Source organism: Cydia strobilella, chromosome Z (assembly GCF_947568885.1).
Source record: "Cydia strobilella chromosome Z, ilCydStro3.1, whole genome shotgun sequence".
Classification (NCBI taxonomy): Eukaryota; Metazoa; Arthropoda; class Insecta; order Lepidoptera; family Tortricidae; genus Cydia; species Cydia strobilella.
In genome coordinates, this window is record NC_086068.1 from 47,826,692 (window position 1) to 47,851,877 (window position 25,186).

At 38.5% G+C, this 25,186-nt stretch overlaps 1 protein-coding gene across 2 annotated transcripts; it reads right to left on the bottom strand.

Moving 5' to 3' along the window:
• Window positions 1-2,330: 2,330 nt before the first annotated feature.
• Window positions 2,331-24,873, bottom strand: LOC134754825 (AP-3 complex subunit delta). 2 transcript variants are annotated; one of them, XM_063691252.1, is made up of 18 exons: window positions 24,660-24,873; window positions 24,486-24,581; window positions 23,414-23,683; window positions 22,940-23,069; window positions 21,755-21,894; window positions 21,063-21,136; window positions 18,950-19,098; window positions 16,079-16,224; window positions 15,375-15,576; window positions 13,415-13,586; window positions 13,018-13,183; window positions 12,420-12,589; window positions 9,692-9,856; window positions 4,707-4,848; window positions 4,362-4,491; window positions 3,809-4,061; window positions 2,947-3,320; window positions 2,331-2,633 (listed from the first exon to the last, which is right to left on the bottom strand). In XM_063691252.1, exons 1-18 carry the CDS (start codon window positions 24,753-24,755, stop codon window positions 2,563-2,565), a joined length of 2,946 nt encoding a protein of 981 aa, XP_063547322.1. In that variant the 5' UTR covers window positions 24,756-24,873; the 3' UTR covers window positions 2,331-2,562. The 2 variants fall into 2 exon arrangements, with proteins under 2 accessions (XP_063547322.1, XP_063547321.1); XM_063691251.1 differs by lacking the exon at window positions 21,063-21,136 and adding an exon at window positions 20,659-20,732 and having other exon boundaries at window positions 24,660-24,872.
• Between the last annotated feature and the right edge of the window lie 313 nt (window positions 24,874-25,186).

Below are 25,186 nucleotides of genomic sequence, written 5' to 3' on the forward strand. Positions count from 1 at the left end.
CAGTTGAACCATTTCTAATAATTATGAAGCGACTCCTAAAATAAAAAACCCACATATGCGTCGCTTAACGTCAAACACAGGTAAATCCATCTGTCAGATTATGCTATTTTGGTATTAAGAAAAGGTAATAGGGTAGATATTTGGTAAGGGCCGAATGGATTTACCGGAGTTTGACGTTAAGCGACGCATATGTGGTTTTTTAATGACATTGATATGTGTGACCCGCACAACAATTGGATGCAAATATTCATTGAATTCATCTTACAGGTGAATTTGTCTTATAAGAAAAAAGAAACGGGTGGCGCTGGCGGCGGCTGTGCGTGACAAAGCTGAGTTCCCTTGCCAGACTGTTGTTTTTTTTCTATTGCAGCAAGATTTTACTGTCAGTGTAATGAACATTATTCTACCACAATACATATACATTTATCTAGTAGGAACAACAATGCTTGTGGCTTCTAAATTCGAATGTATTTTATGACTGCCGGGTACCAATGTGACACGATTAACGTAAATTATTATTGGTATACATACTATAGAACGTGAACATTCATGAAATTTTTGGTAATAGGGAATATTACGCGAAACTATGCGTAGTGGGCGCCACTACCACAATCTGAGGGTCTATCGCGAAACAAGACAAAATTTCGAAATTTCGTTATCTAACATCTCTGTCACTCTTGCATATTCGAGCTATAGATAGCGAAATTTCGGATTCGCGTTTCCCGGTAGGCAAACCGCCTTGATGCATCAATGTCATATTTTATTATCTCTGAAAACTTGTCAAATACCTGTTAAGGCCCCATTCGCACGAGATCTTAAAAAGCCACGCGTTAAATCCTGACTGGCGCTTTTTTACCGTTTCTAATATTTGTGGTCATATGAAAGAAAGCTTAAAAATTACTTGTCTGTCGTACTCCCTGCGTCGAGACTCGACTTCTAGAATTAACAATTCGCGATCGAGCTCCCACATAGTTTTTTGTTACGTATAGCTAGTCTGGCGGACACATCTTTCAGGCAGATCCGACGGGCAAATCCGTGCGTGTATGGCTAGCTAATGGTACGTTAAACGTTATGTATTCAAACGCGTCTCGGCACAGCCATGACATTTGACACCAAAGATTGACACTTGACAGCCAACTGACAGCAGCGCCGGCAAATTTTTTTAAGCTTGTGTGAACATCACGGAATTCCGTATGCTCAATAGGGTATTTGACTACTAGTCAAATTAGTTTCTTTTGTTTAACTGTCAAAATGATTTTGCTACTATTATGAAATTTATATGAAACACTAGCATGTGACGTCACAATCAAATTACCTACTCTTTATAATTTTATACGGGTTTTAAAATAGAAATTGTGTCTAAAAATAACTGCTGTCTACGTTTCTCTATTAATCTTCTGGTGCTTTATTTCATGCATCATGCATCAATGGTGTAAAATAATTTATTTTAAATACAGTCAAATACCCTATTTAATTTAACGGCCAACGCTCAACACCGAAAATCGAACAGTGCTCGATAAAAAAGCGCCGCGCTTAAAAACCGCCTTTGTGTGAATACATACATACATGGTTATCCATTTGTGTCATTCGAACGCTTTTTTAACGCGCGTTGAAAAAGCCATTAGGCTATGGTTTACTAAAAAGGCTAATGCTGCACTCTGGTGGCAGAACATTGCAATAATATCCTCTATTTATTAAGAAGAGGAATGACATGAAAGGCGTATAACGATTATGATTTTGTTGCTTTCTTATTATTATTACTTCCGTAAGTTCTAAAAACTTTTTCTTATATTTACATACATATACGTTCAGTACGGAACGAACGATGTCCAATGATATTAGGCCCATGTATGTGCAGCGAAAATTAAGAATGGGGGACCAATCGGTAGCTCTTGAGGTCCTTAGTTTGATCCATACTGAACCCGACGCCGTGTATATTCCTCTTTGACGTTTAAATGATATACTTATCGATAACACGATTACCTATAGTCTATTTTTTTATTCCGTAGACTAAAATGACATTTGATGTGTTGCTAGTTTTTATAAATATAAATATGACGTAAAAAACTAGCAACACATGAAATGTCATTTTTAGTCTAAGGATAAAAAAAATGGACTATGTTCTTTTTAAATCCTGCCAGTGACATATCTAGGTATAGTAATGATTCGTAATTGTATTAACACAGTGTAAAGAAACTACGTCGATTGTGTGTAATTATGGATAAGCGTTTTTTATTAAATCTTAAGTAGGAAGGGATAAAACCTAATACACATATAAATACTTTTAATAAATCTGTACATGATTATAAGTTTATTTTTATTTTCTTGCATTTGCAACTACAGACTTATACAAATGTTACTTAAATAAATGGACATGTTTACCTCTAAATATTAATGAAAACAATGCCGTATATATATATATATGCTAACAATAATAAAATTATTACTTAATTGTTCAACTCGACATTGCACTGAAACAGTATGAGTAATATGACAAGAATCAAGGACATATTTCCTAAACGTAGCGTAGGTAAGTATGCCGGTTATAACCTAAACAGGTTTCTATAGAACTTCTTTGCTAGGTGTAGAAATTCCTAATGCTTCTTCATAGCCTATTTTCGTTTCGTGGTTATCTGGAAAATAATAATTGGTTATTATTATCTACGCAAGCTCTACGTTTTTGCTTATATACTTGAATCGATAGTTATTTAAGTTGACATGTACAAGATTGGGCCTATAAGAAACCAAGCCTAAAATAATATGTGATGTTTTCAAGCAAAAGGTACCACATTGTCGCTTACCATAAGGACGAAATTTGCTTGTATCTTTATACGAATAACCTATCAGAGCGTCCTTATGGCAAGCGACAATGTGGTACCTTTTGCTTGAAAACGACATATGATATGTTCCACTAGACTTAAAACTCTAATATGATATGTTGTTTACCTTTTTTAGAGGACCTCTTCTTAGACTCCTTGTCTCTCGTCTCCTTCTTCGCCTTCTTGTGATTTTCAGTCTTGTTAGTTTTGTCTCGGTCTCCGGCGCCGCTATTTGTCTTCGATCGCTTCTTCTCTTTTCCCTTTATGTTCTCTATGAGTGCATCTTCTGGTGCTACGTATTTATCCAGGTCTTGTATAATTAAGTCGCCTTCTTTGGTGTGTTTGTTCTTTTTCTCCTTCTTCTTCTTTTGAGATTTTTCAGTAGCGTTCTTTTCGGATTTGGCTTTCTTTGTTTCTTTTGTCTTTTTGTTGAGAAGGCCCGTTTCTGGTGAGGGATACTGATGTATTCTAGAAGTAAGTAGCTCATCCTCGCGTAGTGGTCTGAAACAAAGTATACATGATATCATGACTGCTCACTTGGTTCCTTTACCTATAGTGTTGAGTACCGATGCAGTAGGATAGCCACATTAAAGTTCGATGTGCTAGTTGACGCTTCGATTGCACTAGTTTTATGTTACGAACAAGTTAATGTTACAGGTTAAACAACGGCAGCTTTGTAAGTAGTTATAACTTAAGGCTTGTGCCGTTGTATTTAACAAAATAGAGCTTAATGGCACAATGGAACGTGATCGTCCGCCGCATGTAAACAATGTCCATTGCCTGTAAGGTGACAGACTAGATAGGAGCAGTTTTAGTAAACACTAAACGCTTCATAATGCAGTCTTAGGGTCGGTTGCACCAAACCACCTCTCACCGTCAAGCATTCTGATTGTATGGGAAGTTTCATAGTTCACTGTTGATCAGTCCGCTAATTGTGTTCGGTGCAACTGGCACTTGCAAGTAGCGTATGCTTGTGCGTGTCAACTTACAAGTCCAGGTCCAGGTCGAGCGCGCGGTGGGGGTCGTCGGCGGGCGGCGCCGGCTCGTCGTCGGAGGGCGCCGCACCCTCGGGCAGCTCCCCGCCCTCCGCCACGACGGGCCGCGCCGCGATCTCGCCCTCGCTTTCCGACTCGGAACACTGCTCCTTTTTGCTCTTCCGCTTGCCGCTCGCTCGCTTCGACTTCTTGCTTTTCTTTGCACTCTCCCGCATCGACACTGTCAGGTAAGCGTCGGATCGCTTGGCTGGAATATTAGTAAGCTAAATTAGTATAACATTGATTATATCATTAAATATTTTTGTTATCAAAATATATCAAAAATAAGATATAGAGCCACCCCACACGGCCCACACCTGCGTCTCCCGAGCGTCGACGTCTAGTCAACTCTATGGCTGCTGCTCGACGCAACGTTGGCGCAATTGCGCAGCGACGCCATTTTCCATAGCGCGGCGAGTCGTCCTTCAGGTAGTGCTGGTCATCCGCCTGCTGGCTACGAGCCGTCAGACCGTAACCGTAGGAAGTGTTAATGTAGTAGGATACTAACCGCGCACCACGAGCGGCACCTCGAGCGCGATTTCCGCGACCGGCACGTCTTCCTGCTGGTAGGAGCGCGGCGAGTCGTCCTTCAGGTAGTGCGGGTTGTTCGCCTGCTCCTGCCGCCGCGCCTCGCGTAGCTGCAGGCAATATAACCATTTTTAATAGAGCTTTTTTAGTAATATAATTTTGCTCCCTTGTGACACAATCTACTATTGGGGGCGAATGTTATCACGTAGAAAGAGTACTCGTACTAGCCGCCCACTACATCTATAAGCCCGTCGCATGCGTTTGTCGTATTATAGCCGCTGTCCGGACAACTACCTGACGAGGTGTATTGTAATCAGACTCGTACCATGTGCAGCTCCTCCTGCGTGAACTGCGCGGTGGGGCGCGCGTCGGGCTGCGGCGCGGCGAACACCGGCTCACCCTCGTCCTCCGAGCTGGAGCTCTCCGACGACCAGCGGTCGCGCGACAGCCACTCGTCCAGGTTCAGACTGCAACCAGACGGTTAAGGATTCTTAGGCCCGTCGTATTTAACACAAAAATCGCAAGCTAACGGCTAGTTCTAATAACTTTCGTGGTAATCCCAACAACATATTAAGAAAACTGATTGTAGAGTGGGTAACACCGAAGGCAGAAGATCACGCGGTCGTAAGATCACCAATAAGATGGACCGATCAAGTTAAAGACTCGTCCTGTGCTTTCTACACGGTCGTCAGACGCGTTGGACAGAAACCGGTGGAGGCAGATCATCCGCTCCAGATGCAACCCTGATACTGACCACGATCCTCTGACATGAGGGACGGACCTGAGAGAGGGAGGATTACTACCAGCATCGTAAATCCAAGTTCGCAGCTTCGAAAGACCTGTGCAAACTTTGCACCACTCGAAAAACCGCGAAATTTTCGTACTTTTTTTGGTATTCCCAATATAAGTCCTGAACTCCTGAACTATGCATATGCAAGCTGAAAACATGGATTTACGATGCTGGTAGTAATCCTAAAAACATTAAAACAGAACTAACCGTTAGCTTGTGATTTTATTGATCGATCTGACAGGCCTATCTTGCGTGCACGATAAATTATTTATGTCAGCTAGGACCAAAGCGCGGACTTATGGTCTACCAGCTTCTGCCCGCAACATTGTTTGCGTGGAATGATGATGATGATAGTTAAAACTAGGGCCTCAAACTATCTCCATACCAAATTTCATCTAAATTGGTCCAGCAGTTTAAGCGTGAAGAGGTAACAGACAGACAGTTATTTTCGCATTTATAGTATTAGTAGGTATTTACAAAAACGCGTGCGAGATACTACGAGGTACGAGAGTAGACTTGTAGAACTGTGACACGAGTGGAACACCAGTATGAAGAAAGGCCGGCTACTAAGTCTGTAGTCTGTACTACTTTTCGTAATCGTGCGTTCGAGTTTGATTGCCTGTGTATCGCCTCATTTACAACTAACGGCTAGTTTTGGATACAACAACTTTTCCTGTTTCGCATTATCATGCTGACGCTAACCAAATTTTTGGAAAGATTGGTCACTTGACAAGTTGACATGTACAGTACATATATAACGTCTTTGACTGACATTGCCATTCAGATTAACAAAAAATTCACGTTGTGATTGTTGTTGTTGTATTTTCACAATTATATGTAGTTTATGTTTACTACTGTATAAAAAGTAGCTGTAAAATGTCATCTTTACAAGAATATTGTTACAATTGTTCGTTTTTAGAGGTAATTGACAAGTTTCGTAAAACTGATTTTATTTACCAACGACATCATCATGTGTGCAACACGACATCATTTTTACGTCATCCGCACTAAAAAAATCGAGCCCTGAATATGCCAGACACGGTTTGCGTCCCAATTTACCATATTCCTAATCAGTTAGTAGTTGATACCTAAGCGTGTTTTCGATGCAATATGACGCAAACGCAGCTTGTGTAACTATAGTAGGTACATTGTGCAATGAGGGGGGGTAAGTAAAATTTTGCTAACGAGGTCTATATAATAGACTTGAATTTGCAATATTTTTACCCCTGCAGTTACACACAATGTTTTTCATCACACTTGCAAAGAAAAAAGTAGTTTAAATAAAATAATTCTTAAATGCGGTGACATTTCAGACATTCATCCGCCATATTGTCATTGACTTGCTAGCATAGGCATCGAAGGCCGTCTGGCATTCAGCCACGATTGAAAATTGTGTCAAATATTTTAAACGGCTAGTACATTAATCTAATTAAATATTTTAAACATAAACACAACAATTAAATTATAAACGTTCGTATTTTGAAAGTAAAACTCATTTTATACCTTGCCTTTTAATAAGTATTTTACTTAGAACCCACTTGGTTCGTGTGTCAGTGACATAATTTAAAAAAAAGCTATACCTCCCGTGGGAATAAAATGGACTTTTGCTCCCGCTGCACATGCGTGAAATAGCAGTAGCACGCTTACTGAGCAAGTGTTCATATTACATTAATACTGTTAAAGATAGATATAACTCCGTAATAGATAGATACAGTCTAAGGAAAAAACGTGCCTCGAAAATCAAGAAAATTTGATTCTCGTTCAGAGGGCGCTACTAGTTTTGGCCTACAGTCGTATAGATGGCGTTGACGGTTTCGTTTGTTATTTAACAATTTTAACGCATATCAGTGAAAGAACATGGGTCAAAATCAAAAAAATATTTAATGCAAATAAAAAAAATCATTTATCTATATTTAAATACATTCTATCGTATTTTTATAAATCTTCATTTTTAGTTTTAAAGTGGGTCGACAGATGGCAGTGAATTTACAGGGGTTACAAAATTTACTATGACAGTACCGCTCTAGTATAAGTTACTCTATGATACTGTTGAACAATGAGGCATGGTCGGCACATTTGTAGGTATAATTACTTTGATATTTTTTCAGAAGACATTAATGCCAATCGAAGGTTTGCTGTGATGGGCTTAACATAAACAATTGTGTAAAATATTAAACAAAATCACACGTCCGATAACGGGACGTTGAAAGAATGCGTTCCGTAATCATAACTTTAATTTTTTAATATTTATTGTGTTTACAATTTTTGCTCTACTTTTCTCGTTGAAACTGTTTGTCACACTAGGCATTATATAATAAATACATTATTAGTACATATATCATATCGTTTTACAATAAGTAAAGCGCTGTAGCAACCCCGTGCGGGCACTCTATTAATAAAATAACTATACAATGATCGAGTAAGTTGCAACATTAATAAACTGATTGCTTATATGTATAAGTAAAACCTATGTCAATCATACTGCTATGAAAAAAATAATGACACCTTACGCATAGAGCGTTCCAAAGAAACAAACATACATACTTAAAAACTTTTCTCTTTTTAGTCAACCTTGCATTTCTGATGCAACTATTATTGTTATATTAGACAGTTTCATACTACTCGTATAAACTTCACTATGAGCTGGTCGCAATTGCTTTACAATATTTTATTCTCCTCTGCACTGCATGCAAACAATACTCGCTTTTTCTCATTGCTGCACTAATAGCAATACAGTTACCATTAAAGTGATTAAAGAAACAAAGATATCAGTCTTGTATGGGAAATAAATACTGTCGCTTTGCATTCGATTAGCGCTATTTTGCAAACACAAGAAAGCGTCAATAATTCGCGTATAATTATAATAAAATTATAGCTGTAGGGTATGGTGTGGCATTCAAGGTTTGTATTTATATTTATCCGAAGTAGGAGTACTGTGTGTGCGCGTTATTTTATTGTACTGTACAAGAAAGATGGAAAACAGCATAGCAAATGACAATAACATCTAATCAAAATTTGAGCGTGTACTCTCTTCCGGAAATCGTTATTTCCAGATCGCGATTTTTGCCAATCGCAATTTTTACCATTTTATTTTTTCTCAATAGCTTCCTTAACCGAAACCATTTCTAACCATTCGCATATTTTGCCATTAAGTTTATTTTCCAGTAGCTTATTTTCCTGTTACGTTTTCTAACCATTCGCATATTTTCCTATTTTTTTCTCCAATAGCTTATTTTCCTTTTAGGTTTTATGAGTATACGCCTTGTGCTCGACATGCTAATGCTCAACAAGATGATTGCCTGTGACCTCTTTTACATAAGTTTAAAAATTACATGCACTTGAACAGTGACGAACACTGGGACTACCTTAAAGGCAAATTGTTTTGTTTACCTTAAGCGTGGCGACTTTTAGCAATTGCATAGCACAGATTTTCTAACTTCTAATTAAAATAACAAAGTTAACCGCTGTTGCATATACTAAGTAGCTACATTTCTTCAAGGCTTGTTTATCTACAATTTCACAATATATTAATAATTCGCATCTGTTGTTATCTGTTAATTTTTTGTATTTCGAACTCTCGCGAGGACTGATACATATATTTGAAATGGTGCGATCATACTTGTTACTTGCATTGCACAATGATTTCACATTTGTTGCATTTGTCAAGAAAGTTTAGTAACTATATCATAGGCGCAAGTTCAGCCTCTATTACATATATTAATGTAAGCATTTACAAATCATCCTCAGCAAAATCCTAGATATACTCTGGCAAGCCAGCTTTCAGTAGAAAAATAAACAAATGCAGGCGCGAAAGATCGATTTACCATACAAATTTTGAATTTCGCGCCTTTGTCTACTGAATAAGTTAGCTTGCCAGAGTATATTATCGTAATTTATGTTCCGCAATTAGATAACCTTCTCGTATTTCATGCACTTTTAGATATACCTTGTTTACAAATATGGCAGTGCAGATGTATTAATAACACCGCTGATATGTGGTTTTTCTAAATGTATAGGTATAGGTTTGACCGATCAAACAATAATGATCAATGATATTGAAACCAAGAAATTTCGCAAAGCAGCTTCACAAAATTATAAAAATCGTAGTATTCAAATCTAATAGGAGCTAGATTAGTTTAAAGAGGTTGATATTAATTTAATATAATGAATAGACAAAAAAATGGAATTATTTGTCAACTGGCAAAAGTCGCATACATACAAATTCGCAAGGCAAAACATGTAATATGAGAAGACGTGGAAATCTAATTCGCAAGCTATGAAAAATCCTGACTATTTTTGAAGTACTCATATTTTCTTATCAGCTACAGTGCTACAGTCTCGCCTTCAATCAACATATGTAAGGACATCCTTCTGAATACTTCTGATACATATCGAACGACATCCTCTTTCCAAATTTCGTGTCTACTTTTGGATTGCAGTGCTAACTTTGCATATTATCTATACAGCTCTACGGATTTTCTCTAAATGACGATGAGTAAAACAGAGATGTTGGTACTTACTCTGCAGGCATGGGCACTTTTTTCTGTGCCTTAGGCGCAACGGGCTTGAGCTCGCCGTCGAAGAGGTCGGCGAGCTCGGCGATCAGGCCGCCGCTGAAGCCGGCGTCCGCGTCCCCGTTCGCGTCCAGGCCGGGCTCCGCGCTCGTCTCCGCCTCCACTCCGTTACTGCGGCAAAACAAAATGCTCAACTTAACATATATATCTACAAAATGAGTGTGTGAAACAACGGAAGACTTTGGTAAATGAAAATGTGGCACAGATACCCATTATATTATATAGCTCGATATAGTAAGGTGAGAAATCGGTTGGTTCCAAAAAGCGGACCTCTCAAAATACCAATACCGGTATTAATACCGAAACTCTCTTCATCAATCCCGGGATCCCGGTATTTATTATGAATTTAAAGTTTTATTAGAAATTGGGAATTTAAAAAGCTACATATTACACCACATAAGTTTTAATAACTTAAAAGGACAATGGGAAATCAATTAATGACGCTATCTTTACATTCTGCTGCTTGTAAAGGCTAGTCACATTCACCGGTCACTTAATTAGTGTTATGTACCTGCTACAGATGCTGAGTTCAACGTTATACATCCGCCTTACATCACTTCCATGTTTATTGTATTAGTCGGTACAATGGGTGGCAAACAAATATACAGAATAATACAATGCTATTGCTTGTGTAGGTACTTTATAAAACACATCTTTTGATAAAACAGAAAAACGTTGACACAACTTATTTTATGCATTTAGTTGAAGAGCCCGGTAACGATTTTGGAGCAAAAATGTAAAATTGATAGATTTAGTCGTTGAAATTATACACGTTTTGTTACGTAATACCTAAATAACAAGTATTGGTTTCTATTAGCACGTTTTCTCATCTTGCCTTTTAATAATGAGGCCGCGAGCGTGCGTATGAAGAGAAGGGGCAGTTTTTAAAAATTCATCAAAAATTATGGTGGTAAATTATACAAATTGATGTATAAGAACAGTTTCAGCAAATGTTGTAGATTGTTTAAGTATCAAAACTACGTTGAAATTAAGTCGATTTCCAGAGAAATTGTCACATGTTTTGAAGTAGTTTCTGGAGTAAATTGATTTCGTCTAACTTTCATTTACACTACTTCAAAGTCATAATAATGAAAATGTAGTCTGTAAAAGGTGGTGTATAGGATATGTTTAATACAATATTACAATTTTTAGCCGTCCAAACTTTACGAAATTTACAAATCAGTGACAAAATCAGTGGTTTACGCGCGTTTACCTAATCGTTCATCAGAAAAAAAAATCATTACTAATTTAGTGGGTCTGTTTTCAAAAAATTGATCTGTAAAACGGCAAGATGAGAAGGCGTGCTAATAGAAACCAGTACTTGTTATTTCTATTACGTATCAAAAGGTGTACAATTTCAGCGACTAAGTCTATCAATTTTACATTTTTGCGACTAAAATCGATAACAGGCTCTTAAGTACTTTTTAGGGTTCCGTACCCAAAAGGTAAAAACGGGACCCTATTACTAAGACTCCGCTGTCCGTCTGTCTGTCTGTCACCAGGCTGTATCTCATGAACCTTGATAGCTGCTAGACAGTTGAAATTTTCACAGATGATGTATTTCTGTTGCCGCTATAACAACAAAGACAAAAAAGTACGGAACCCTCGGGGCGCGAGTCCGACTCGCACTTGGCCGGTTTTTTAAGTAGAATGTACCAAAAAACGCGTATTAGTAAAAACTCATTTGCGTATATAGTGGTCGGTAGTAAATATTTGATGTAGCTTGAAATGTTTCATGGTTCCAAATATGGTCAAACTACGTAGTCAGGTTTTACATAAAAAGAAGATATTGCTTAGTTCTTACTTCTTACTGTGAATTCAGAACTGTGTATTACAGTTCCTTGCTAGAGTTGGTTACAACTCGAGTGTTATTACGCGACTCTGCGCTTAATTAACTTCCGAGTCCTCTAGGTCCCGTGTCGAATCCTTTATTGAGTTTTTTAAGTGCAACTTAAAAGGACTAGTCTCCAAATAACGACTTCATCAATTTTTTTATAGGTTTTATCTACGAGTAACAGCACAAAGGAAAATTTAATTTTTTAAATGATTTGTGCATACTCAACCCATGAATTTAATGTGGAGACAAAGTATTTTAGAAAACTTTTGCACATGATTTGAGAGTTATCTTGAAAGGGCTCAAGTCTTTAAAAGACTGATCTCGTTAAGGATTTTTCGATTTAATGACTAGAGTCTGAAAATTGTATGCCGAGGTGTGAGACGTAACAGACTTCTCGCCGACTCCTGCTTGGTTCTTCTTCTTCCTCGGTTCCTTATGGCTGAGGATCGCGACCAAATAAGGTCGTTATTTTGTGCACCAAGGCTCTCCATTCTGCACGATTTTACGTGGTTAACTACAAAACATTTTGGTCATCAAGTCTGTCCACCAGTGCTCGACAATCAAGGTCACCACACATAAGCGCTCCCAAACACATTTTAAATTTCAGTGGGACCTACAATTAAGACCAGTCCTCGTCTAAATTAAAAATATTTACAAAAATTAAGCTTCAGGGATGTACCCGAACTGCTATAGTACAAAATGGTGTGGAATACAACTTTTGTGGTGTTCGAATCGTAGCATTTTACAAGTAAAATTGCACCTCGCGCTCTTTGTAAACGCTTTGTAATGCAGTATCTATGTAGTATGTGTACAGGCCAAACTCTTGGCTCAAGTCACCTGTGCTCGTGATCGAGCAGCTTCTCGACGGGCTCGTCTTGGCAGTCCTCAGGAGCGAGCCGGCGCAGCAGCAGCATCAGCATGGCGGACGCGTTGTGCGCGCGCTCCTGCACCTCCATGTCCTCGCTGCAGAGGAGCGGCCGCAGCCCCGCCACCGCCTCGCGGACCACCTGTGCATAAAACACCCCGTTGATAAACATTGCACCCAGGGATAAAAAATTGTCAGGCAGCTCCAATTTAGAATAACTTTTTATTGTCTTTGTTGACCCGATATCGCGTCCGCGGTACAAATGGAGTAGAAAATGAAGAAGAGGGGGTGTAAAGCTAGGAAACAAAAGATATGATTTTTTACCCCAAGCGCATAGTCGTATTAGTATCACTATACAGCGAGGAAATACGGCCAGCCTTCTGGGCACATTGCCCGTTGAAGGCAATTTAGGCCAAATTTTTTACCTATAGGTTAAGTTTTATTTTTGTTCATGTTTGTTGGTAGCGCCATCTGTGCGAGAATCAAATTTTCTTTAATTACGAGGCACGTTTATTCCTTAGACTTTATTCATCTTATACGGAGTTATATAGATCTTTGGTATGGCCTTACCGAGAGTGCAGCGGCTTGGTCCCGACGCGCTTCGTAGCGCGCGAGCAGGCGCGCTGCCAGCTTGAAGGCCGCGTGCACGGACACGGCGCGCGCTCGCATCGCGCCACCGCCCGCGCCCGCGCACAGCAGTAGCGGGGAGATCGCGTTGCGCATCACGTCTTCCTCACTGTTAGCACAAGCAATTTATTTAATCATAATCATCCGATCGGTTGAAAGACGGCACATGCCTCCCGAAAGTCATTTATTATAATTGGCCAGTTTGCTTTTGGGTAAAAATAAAGATTCCTTGTAAGTAAATCAAAATCAGCGCAGATAAAAACTGATTCGTTTTGTGTCGCTGGACTGAATAATTTTGCGCCTAGTACAGTCTGCGACGACACATCAACACATCACTCACTGGCAGTATTCGGCAAGCACGTAGGCGGCCGCATAGAGCACCTCTCGCGACGCGGGCCCCGGCGGGGAGGCGGCGGCGCGCGCGGCTAACGAGGCGCATTCGCGGGCAGCGAACGCGCGAACATCCGCCACGCGTGCCCCTACTTCCAACAGCTGAGTGCCGAGGATGATGCCTGCATGGTAACAACTTGCATGTCACATCGTATCTCGCCAGAGAAAACAAATGGAGTAGTAACAAAGTTCAATAGAGTAAATCGGCATTTACGTGTTTTTTATGAGAATGCCGGGTTATAGTATATTATAGCCACATTTATTTGTGGCTCCACGCATTTCAATAAAAAAAAAACAGTTCACAATGCCATCTTTAGTTCGTATGTGTCAGATGGTATATACACTTGATTTTCTAACTTATAATAAGGGAAGTAATTAAATGATCAGCCGTTTTTAAAACTGATTTGCAAAAAAATTGCCATTAAATCATTTGGACAGCATACAAAAATTTTGCTGGCAATGAATAAAAATCGAGCAGCCAATCGTGTGCGTGCATTTCATTCAATGATTACTTGTTTGACACCAACTGCTACTAGAAAAGTGGGTTAGTTTAGGTTAGAACTGTGACCTTCACAGAAACCAACTGCTACTAGAAAAGTGGGTTAGGTTAGAACTGAGACCATCACAGAAACCAACTGCTACTAGAAAAGTGGGTTAGAACTGCGACCTTCACAGAAACCAACTGCTACTAGAAAAGCTTTTGTTAGCACTTGAATTACAAGTTACAAGCTTTTGAGAAACGGGCCCCAGCAAAGGGTAGGTTGGGTTGGTTAGACATTTGCTGATCATCAGATTTTTCAGCTAACCTATTTTTGCGGATCAGTTAAATTGTAACCCAAAATGAAATAATTGGCATGATGACAAATCTTGAAATCCCTTTATATATTGTCGGTACACTTGTATTGGTTCCGAAAAACACAATATTTCAGCTATACTCATAAGTTTTAATTTAACATAAATAATAGGGATGTTGACATGAATTGCGAATATGTATATAAAATGTAATGTTTTTACCATAGCAGGGAATATTAGAATGCTGAAAATCATATTTTGTATGTGTAAATATACGTAATAAATTAATTAAAAATAATGCCCATACCATTAGTTCCATGATTCTTTGTTGCTGTCAGTGCCAATTCGCTTACCCACTGATTGCTTAGCAAAATTTGATTAATGGTGTATCGCTTACTGCCTCAAATAATTAATTTGCCAACTAAATCAATTTAGAGCAGCTCAGTATGACATTAATTGCGAACTGGTTCAGAAATACTTGCTATAATTATGTATATATAATTTTGTTCAACAAAATAGGAATATTTTGCAGATTAAATGACAAACATGTTACTAATAGGGGATAATATTGCAATGTTCTGCCACCAGAGTGCAGCACTAGCCTTTTTAGTAAATCATAGAGTAACTTATACATACTGTACCTTTAACAGGTTTATGACAAGTTTTCAGCAGAGATAATAAAATATGACATTGATGCATCAAGACGGTCTGTTTACACAGGACCTACCGGGAAACGCGAATACGAAATTTCGCTATCTGCCTCCTTATCGCTCGAATATGCAAGAGTGACAGAGATGTCAGATAACGAAATTTCAATTTTCTTGTTTCGCAATAGACCCTCAGATTGTGGTAATGGCGCCCCCTACGCAGTTTCGCGTAATATTCCCTACGGGCAACATGTTTTAAACATAGAACTTTTTTAATTTGTGTTAAGGTAGAAAATCAAATGGATTTAAACAGGAAAGCACCTCACTTTGAAATACATGTGCTATTATTTAATTCTGGATAAAAATGTAGATTCGTAAGTATAACTTCAGACCACTCATATCTGATCACGCCACAGCATTGTACAGTTGAATTGTTAAACCTAATAATGAATACTAGTTAAGAATAATCACCGTGTTTGGCGCTAGTTTCCATCTCGGTGAGCTCCGACAGCACGGCCACGTACCACTCGAAGTCGACCACGTGCTGGTAGTTGTTCTGCGAGCAGATCTCGATCATGCGCGTGAGCAGCTCGTCACGGTACAACGTTCCTTCCGCGCGTTCCATGTGTAGCATTAGCTTCTTTACGATTTCCATTAGATTTTTCTTTGATACCTGTAAGAGCGTCATAAAGTACTTTAGACATATAAATAGGCTGCCGTTTGTCGCTCGTGGTCTTGCGGCGATGAGGTCGTCAACCAAATCTCTTGCGAATAATAAGCAACCTAGACCTGACGTAGACCTGGCTTATAGACGTAGCTGTCAGTCAATAAATTAATGACCGCATTGATCTGTTAATCCCATGAGTGATTGTTGTTTGGCCGATATGACAAGTTAGTTATGAGTGTCATGTTACCCCGGCAGTTGACATTATTTAACCAAACAAACTGAGTATGGTTTCTGAGTTAGAAGCTCGCAAACGCTGTCGCTCCTGTGTGAGTGCTCAAGAATTTTTCTTGGGCGCTTCGACCAAATAGGATAGGATAGGCTTGAAACATGGTTGCTAATCGGACTGATTATGTCAATGGAATGAATGTGAGGTAATTCCATTCGGGGCGGGGCGTAGGGTGCCCGTTCTGTATGATAATACTATTAATTATTCTGTGACAGTACGTACCATTCCGTACAACAGACCCAGAGCTCGAAGCCTGATGGACTCGTCCTTGTCGTCGAGACAGGCGAGCACCAGGTCTTTGTGTGCCTGCACCGACTTCGGATGCGACTTGAGGATGCGTGACATCGCCAGCAGACCCAAGTATTTCACTGGCGACAAATATTAGGGTAAGCTCAAGAATATACATCATCATTTTTAAGAGCCTAGCTCTTGACCCTCCTACAAAAAAATACAACATTTATAACAATAATTTATCTTATAACAATAACTTACTACTGCCATAACCTAAGAACAAAAGTGTTATTAATAGCTTTTGGCAAATTGTACAAGTTGCCTTTAGTCACACCTGGGCAAGCGAGAAATGTACACGTGCTAACGAGCTTCCACTCACCGAAAGATACAAGCTCAATCAGCTCAAAACGGCAATAGCCGGGTCCACACATAGCGAGCAGCCTCGCGAGGAAATTTCCTCGCGCGGCAAACGCCCGGCCTCGCGCGGCCGCGTGCTAGTGTAACTCTTGCCTCACACGAGCCAATTTGCTCGGCAAGATGGCGTGATTTAGTCAGCTGTTTAAAATGGCGCGCACGTACTAATGCCGAAAAATCGCCGCCGCTCGGGCGAGGAAAACGCGCGCGCCGCCTCGGCCGAGGCACGCCTACACTGGCCGTTTTGTGCGCGAGGAAATTTCCTCGCGACGCTGCTCGCTATGTGTGGACCCGGCTATCGGTCCACACAGAAAATTTGGCGAGATCGGAATATCACACGCAAAACCAAGGTGCAGCATTTGGGCGCACGCTCGTATTCTCCATTTTTCTGTATGTATCTGAGACCTGGACAGTTAAATCGGCTGATAGAAAGCGCATTGATGCCTTTGAAATGTGGTGCTGGCTGAAAATGCTAGGCATATCTTGGACCGAACACCGGACCAATGCCTAAATACTGAAGGAGCTCGAAGTAACCAGGCTTTCAACCACATGTCTCCGGGGAGTACTTGATTTCTTCGGTCACATAGCCAGGAAGACTGGAGACAACCTGGAAAAGCTCATGGTCACTGGTTCGGTGGAAGGAAAGAAACAAAGGGCCGCAGTCCAACGCGGTGGTCCAGACCAGGTTACCAAAACACTATCCATCAAGGTCCATGATGCCTTAGAAGTCGCAAGATATCGGAATGCCTGGAAACTGCCATTCGGAATCATGTGCTCCACGTAGGAGGTCACGACCCTCAGCACTGAGGAGAACGAAGCAAGGAGGGAGGATGACAAAGATGAATGGAATGCGAAAATTAATCAAAAATAATAACAGATTTCTACGTAGGTATAAAAATAAATATGGAAGTATTTTTTGTGCTCCTTTTATGTATGAGTATAACCTATCTATAGTTATATTGATTAATAGTAGAATTTAGGTGTCAAGTCGGAGAAAAACCTCATGCCTCGAATTTGACAGGTCATAGATGACACTTCGATTTACGGTTGCACCAACCACTGCACCAACATTAACAGACTAATTATAGTCAAGCAGCAGAGAACTATGAAACTTTCCATACAATAAAATTTAGCGAATGGTAAAACGGTGACAGACGGTTTAGTGCAACCGACCCTAAGTGGTAATACACTCAGGTAGTTAAAAGTTGACATTTAAAAATTTTGTTACCACAAAACAGCGCCTATAGCCCTATATTTACTTCGGGTGTCAATCTCGGTGCACAATTTTTTATTAGATTTTAAACCTCTTCTCAAATCAATAAATCTTTAACAATAGCAAAACCTACGGCTGCTAGGGAAGGCAATCTCGCACCAAGATTGGCGATTCGAGAATTTCGAGATCCCGACCGTCTGACTTTCGAAATCGAGATTTGACAAAGTAATTAAAAATGTGTCATTTTGATCAAAAATCTAAGAATTCCGTATATACTACTTATTTAGGGTACGTCATGTTGTCCGTCATCGCTCCTGGCTCCCTCGGGCCGGGCATTTCCCCAACGTTAAAAAAAAGGGTACGTCATGTTATATTTTGAAAATAAAAACAACAAATTAAATTAACATTTAATAAATAAATAAAAACAAGAAATATATAGCTCTAATTGTAATTGTAAGCAGAGGCACTAACATGCTCCCAGTGTCAGTTTATATTTTTGAAAAGCAGTGAGCAACTTACAAAAAAAATTAGGGTAAGCAAGTACAAATCATTATACTTAAATAATTGTGGGTACCTACTAAGCTAAGTTCGCCCGATTCTTCCGCACAGAGCGCGCCACAGTGCTTTTATCGTCAGCCAAAGTCAGCCCCACACAATAGCAATGCCTGAACAATATGAATCAAATTTGAAAGGTCAAAAAGATTACTCAAACTTAAGTAATTCACACGGGTCGGACCGAGATTGCAAAAATCATTTCCTGTCAACAAGATTAAATCTCGAAAATTAGTGCGAGAACTCGAAATTGCGAGATCGAGAATTGCATTAACTTTTTTTTTTGTCTAGTCAGAGGGAGGGGAGGAGAATACCCACTAACATCCCCTGCGGCGTTTACGTCACCTGCCGTTGACGGGAGGCGCCATGTGATGGCTAGCATTCTAACCACGACGCCTCATGAGATTGCATTCCCTAGCTGTAACTGACTAGCTGCACTCCAGAAAATTATAAGGATCCCCGGAGGTGGTCCGTTTTCATTGCTCTTAAATGTAGTTAACTAGATCAAGTACGTTATTTATGTGGAGAAACCTTATTCTAGGAGAGCAGGGTTACTTCATAACAACAATAGATGATTTTCAAAGCCAGGCATGGCAGTTTACCCCACGTTCAGAAATTGATTCCAGTGGTGTGTTATTAAAAAATGTAGGTAATAAAGTAATGTTTGCGTAGAAGAAGCTTACAGTTTTGATCGCTATCTTCAATGAGTATCCTCAGTTTCTGCACGCAGAGCTGCACGGAGGCCGCGTGGCCAGGCATGCCGCTGCTGATGCTGATGATCACGGCGATCACCGTGTTGATGCACTCGTACAGCAGCGACATAGCTGATGTACTGCAACACGCACGACACGAACATTAGCTAACAATCTTTTTCTGCCACTGCTTATAGAGTCATCCCCGTCTCCAAACACTTTACAACAGACACAGAACAAAGAGCCCTTAGACGGTTGGACAGGTAGCGCGGTATTATTCCTAGAAGGTCACGCAGCCAAACGTTCAAATAAAATTCCGCTTTCCAATTCTTTTCTACCGGCGTTAATTTGAAGGCCCCTGAATTATATCTATATATGTAGTCTTCGTAGGAAGATAGGAATGGCCCTCGTTATCGAAAGTTAAAATGAGTATCTTAAATAAGTAGCTATATAGGCATGTGATGTTTAAGTTGGCTGTGAAGGCGAATAAGAACTGGGACTCAGTTGCTACTTGCGTGTAAGTTTCTAGGAAAAGGAAGCATACTGATGCTGTTTGTATGCCGTGCATTATTGTCCAAACACAAAACAGTAAATATTAGGATGCATGAAAAAACTTAATCGATTATATGTACCTTAATACAGAATGTGTTTCAATTTTATTTCATGATTTATTATTTAAATAACAAAAAATACTGTACGGTCGAATCACAAATATTTTGACACGAATTTTTAACAATGTTCCAAAAAATATTTAGGAACATGACCTTATTGTCAAGAGGTGTATAAATATATGTTGACTTGTATACAAGATTCCTCGGACGCAATAGGGTTGCTTTACATATGTTAGTAGGCGTGTCCTAAGGCAAACCACAAATAATCCATTTTTAGGGTTCCGTACCTAAAGGGTAAAAATTACTAAAAAAAGGGCTATTACTGGCTATTACTAAGACTCCATTGTCCGTCTGTCTGTATCTCGTGAACCGTGATAGCTAGACAGTTTAAATTTTCACAGATGATGTATATCTGTTGCCGCTATAACAACAAATACTAAAAAGTACGGAACCCTCAGTGAGCGAGTCCAACTCGCACTTGTCCGGTTTTACAGCAACATAGGGTAACCTGCCCTGAAGTCAACCACCCCTCTGATAGCGGCGTCCACAGAAATTCGACATGTTTTGAAAAGATGTGTCCCGCCGAGTTTGTTGCTGGTCCCATATTGATTTATTTATTAAATCTTCTCGAGGCAGAGGTGTACCTATAGAGTTAGAGCCGGCGTAGCTTTATTTGACGTTCATAAGCTCATTGTAATATGCCTACTTGAATAATAAATTATCTTTATCTTTCTTTAATTAAGATGTGGTCGATAGTCGATAAATAGAGAGGGTGTATATTCTCCGTGTGAAACCAATAAAGCAATGATTGTACTCGTTGTAATTACGCCAGTGTGTGTGTGTTTACTGTTGACTACTTAGTAATATGTGGTGAAGAAAATACTCAGCTAAAGTAAAATGTAAAGTAAAATGAGGTGGTGTTAGCAGAAGAAGCAATGAAAGCCTTTTAGATGAACCTAATTACAAACTGTGTAATTTCTATGAGAAGTAAATGGTCACGTTATTAATACTACACCGAAAAGACTACCTTACGACCATTAATAAAATTATAGGTAAGTTTGAATTGAAAATGAAATGTGACCAACTCACCTATGAATTAAATTAGTTAATGGTTCTATCAGTTTCTTGCCAAGCCGGGGCTCTAATGGGGTTAAGGCACCAAACTGCAACAAACACAATGACACCGCATAACACTAGCTTATGCAGAAGCGGCTGTCTACTATGATGACTACACTTGCGTTGCGACCATTACCAATCAATATAACGGATATCTTAACTGATATCATTATTATTTCCTTTTTTTTAGAATAGAAATTTCATGTTTATCTTTTCACCCTACACGGCAACAAAATAAGACAAAAAGTGCCAAAAAGGTGATCATCCATAGTCAATATAGTGATTATCAGTGATATTTAGAACAAAATCGTATTGATTGTGGTGGGGTGTGATGAGTCTAGTCGAGCGGCTGGTAAACATGTTTCATCTACTTGTACCTGCAAATAATATCTATCAGGCTTTGTGATATTTTTCTTCCGATATCAGGTTCATAATGTGTCATTAAACCAAACTGTGAAGAATTACCAAAAATTTTAAGTGAAACATTAATTATCGGGGTTTTCCATATGTTATCTATAATTTTATTCTCTAATCCATTAAAAATATGCGCAAAATACATTTTGTCTAAGATTATTGTCATGATATTTACCATCTACTTGATGTACAAAATTAGCAAAATTGCCATTGTTTAGGTTCTCTTATGGTACGAAACTGCAAAAGGTCTCACAGATATAATATTCGATGATTTTTTCTGTTTTTCCTAATTTCAATCTGATTGCCATTAAAAGTATTATCTGATAACATTAGGTTTTTTTTGTGGGAACCTATATCAGTCAAAATAATATTTTACAGAAAATGAGCAACTAATCCCAATCTGAGTTTACATGTTAAAATTATATATTCGGTAATTATGCCAGCATTTCACTTTATCATAATACGGTTCTGCATCTCTTGTTTTTAATAGGGATACAGATACATAATATATTTTTTTGCTCAATTTACTTAGCAACTTTGTATGTTAAGATACAACACTGGATAGTGGATAGAATATTTCAGGTAAATAATTAATTAACATTATTTTAATATGGTAAGATATAACTTTCATTAAGTGCATAGAAAAAGTACTTACCAGTTTGATGATCTTGATAAGCATCCAGTTATTGGTGGAGGTTGTCATTAGCTTAAAGAACACAGGAGCCAATGAAAGGTAATTTTTTGGATTCTTTCTTGCCAATTCACAAACAACATTTACTGCAGCAGACTGGACTCCTGAAATAGTCGTTTAATTCATTATATCTATAGAATAGAATACAATAGAATGTTTTTTATTCATAAACACACAGACAATAGACATACATAAAAAGAACATAGTGAGAATAAAGTATCACGAAATTGCCTCATCTCAGCATGTTGCTGGCGACTTCCAAAGCTGATCTTCCGATGAGACCATCAAATAAGAAATATTACACATAGTTTATACATATTAGTCATATTACTGTATGTGGTGGGAAGTTCCAAACAAAGTTATTAATAGAAGAGGTTTTACATCTAAAAAAAAGTTGTGCCTTTAATTTGACAGCTGAAGTAGATGTAGCAGTGTAGCTGTGGGCAGTACTGTACAGTACTGCCCAGCACATTATGTGGCAGCTTTAGTTGCCATAAGTTGATGTTTGATAATTCAGTTACTGTCAAACTCGATGGCGCCGTATAGCGCCCTTTAGTTCGGCGATCGAACTTGGGGCCCATTTTATTCTTAGAATAGACTTTACTTCTCTTCTTCTTCTTTATTGGCGATGGCGATAAAGGAACGGCGACAACAAACAACAATTGCAAGTTTAGAGCAGCTGAGGCGAGGATTCTTCTACAATCAATAACTTTGGTTCCATTGGTTCCAAACCCACTTTGGGAGTGACTAGTGAGTGAGTGATAAAGTTGACACTGAATTCATATGGCTTGTTTTTAAGACTTTCACTGCAGCAACTTGTCATTAAGCATAGTTTGCAAGGGGTCTTTCAACCCCATACCGCAGTGAACACGTTATAAGAACCTTAAGACCCCATGTGTATAAATGAACAACATATACAGGCTGTCCCTAAAAACAATGACAAAATACGACAATTGACATCCAAGAATTAGTTTTGCCAACTGTTCAAGGGTGTTACCAGGGTTGGCAGGGGGGTCAGCTGCGCCCCCACTAGAGAATAAAATTTGTAACTAAATGTATGCCCCTTCCCCTCCCCTGGGCCATCGGCTATATCAACTGCCCCATCAGCTGGAGCTTCTCTTGCAACTGTTTTCATATTGCTCCACTTACCTGGGTCTGGATCTTCTAGTTTTTCTTTTAGTTTGGGAAATGCTGGTCTGAGTGCTTCTGGATACCTAAGAAATACTTTGTACATCATCAGCACTGCCTTCATCCTTAAATAAGGCTTTGTTGAACTCATCTAAAATGTAAAAACCATTTGTTATTTATTTATTTAGTATTTCAATACAAAGTCTCTTTATACATTCAATTTGTCCAATTTCTATATTCAATTTGAACAAATAGCTTTGAAGGAGGCCCATTCCACTTTACTAATATCTTGGTTCAAGTTTTTATACTATTTGTGTAGCCATTTTGAATTATATATCAATGAAATATTTGATTGAATTTTGGTGTTTTTAATAAATTTGATGAAGTCACCCAATTTCTTACATCTAATGCACATTGGACCTAGATATTGGACAGATGGAATACCACCCTAGCTGAAGAATATAATATGAGATAAAAATTGAAATGAATACTAACCAAGGTCATGATATCATTTGCTAGATCCCTTGCTAAATCATGAGAAATAAAACAGCTAAGGCCACTGAGTGCAAGGCCTGCTTCATACTGGTTCTGAGCATTCAGGTCCTTACGGATCATGTTTGTGGTGAGCATGAGCAGCTCCGAGTCTGCATGGAATGATTGACTAGCAGCTAAGTACCCAACTCTTTTATATGTAAACTTGTTTGAGCTCATCACTTCTATCACATTGAATATTGCCCATGATATGTCATATCCTAACATTTGTAACTGAAACATTTAAGAACAAGATTAGATAAATCCTTTATTAGGATTTTTTTATTAGATATAGGAGAATCCTTGTGTGTTTGGGAATTTATCTGCTATTTTAAACCCATTTTTGCACAATGTATAACATACAACTTATATAATATTTTTAAAATAATTAAAAATACACCAATAATGTATCACTGATAACTGTTTATGTTATACAATCTATACCAACCCCAAAATAAATAATAATAACAAAATATGTCAAACAAAATGCAAATTATTTACAACATCAAGCATTTATTCAGCAAGTAGGCCACAGAGGCACTTTTACATGTCAATTTTTACAAGCAATAAAATTAACCAAAAATTACAAAAAACAATTACAAATATGGAATCAATGAAATATTAGATACTTTGTTAGAGATGTATCCAGTCTCTAAATGTCGAATTACACAAAAAAAACTAATAAAAAATATACAAACAACAAAGTACTAAAATTGTTTAGAGATGTAAAAGTGTCTAGGTGTCAAAGATAAAATATATACATATAATAAAAAATCCTGGGTCCTGGGTGTAAGTGTAAAGGGTCAACCCAGTTGAAAGCCAGTTATACATTTTTACTTGTACTTGAAATATATTTGCTTTAAATAAACCTAAAACAATTATCATTTAGGTACATAATTATTATTTTCAAGTGTGGACTCGTGTTTCCTGATGGACATTATAAAATTATAATCATCCAGTCAGTTGTATGATAATAGAAAAATAAAATTGTACACATGTATATTTATAACAATTATAACTGATAACATGTACTTACGTATGTTAGCTTAGCGACGGCGTTAGCTTTCACTGCAATATTATCTTGTCGTAACTCTACTTTTATTTCCTCCATGCACTGAGCTATGTACTTTGCCTGAAAATATATTGATCCAGCTGTAAATATACACAGTAGTTAATACTTCGAAAATAATTAAAAAAAATAGATACTTACCTCATTATCTTTGTTATTTCTGATTCCGCGAACTAAGTCTGTTAGGTTTTTATCAAACATACGTTCGAAATTGCCTTTAACTTTTTTCAATGCCATGGTGTTTTAAGTGGTTATTTCTATCTAGAGAAAGAACAATATTTTAGTGAAGCTCCATATCTTGTAAAATAGAAATCGGGAGGAACTATGTATGTCCTAAACGTCACGAATTTGACGAGTTAATTCGAGTCTCCAATCTCCATACTTTTCTTGCGTGGCGTAGAAAATGTTACAAGAGCACAAAAGTCATTAAACAAACAGCAATAAAAACATAGATCTAGTATATTTCTATAGATGCAGCCTATCGCGTGCGCCCGTAAGAGCTCGTTCCCACTATGTCGGATGTCGGTCCGATTTTTAATCGGGTGTCGTAGCGGCAGAACATTTTATATGAAGCTATTCACACACGAATGACAACGATTTTGTGTCGGATCCGACATAAATTATCGTGCGTTTTGTCAGCCCTCCGTCCGGAAAAAAAACGCGTCGGC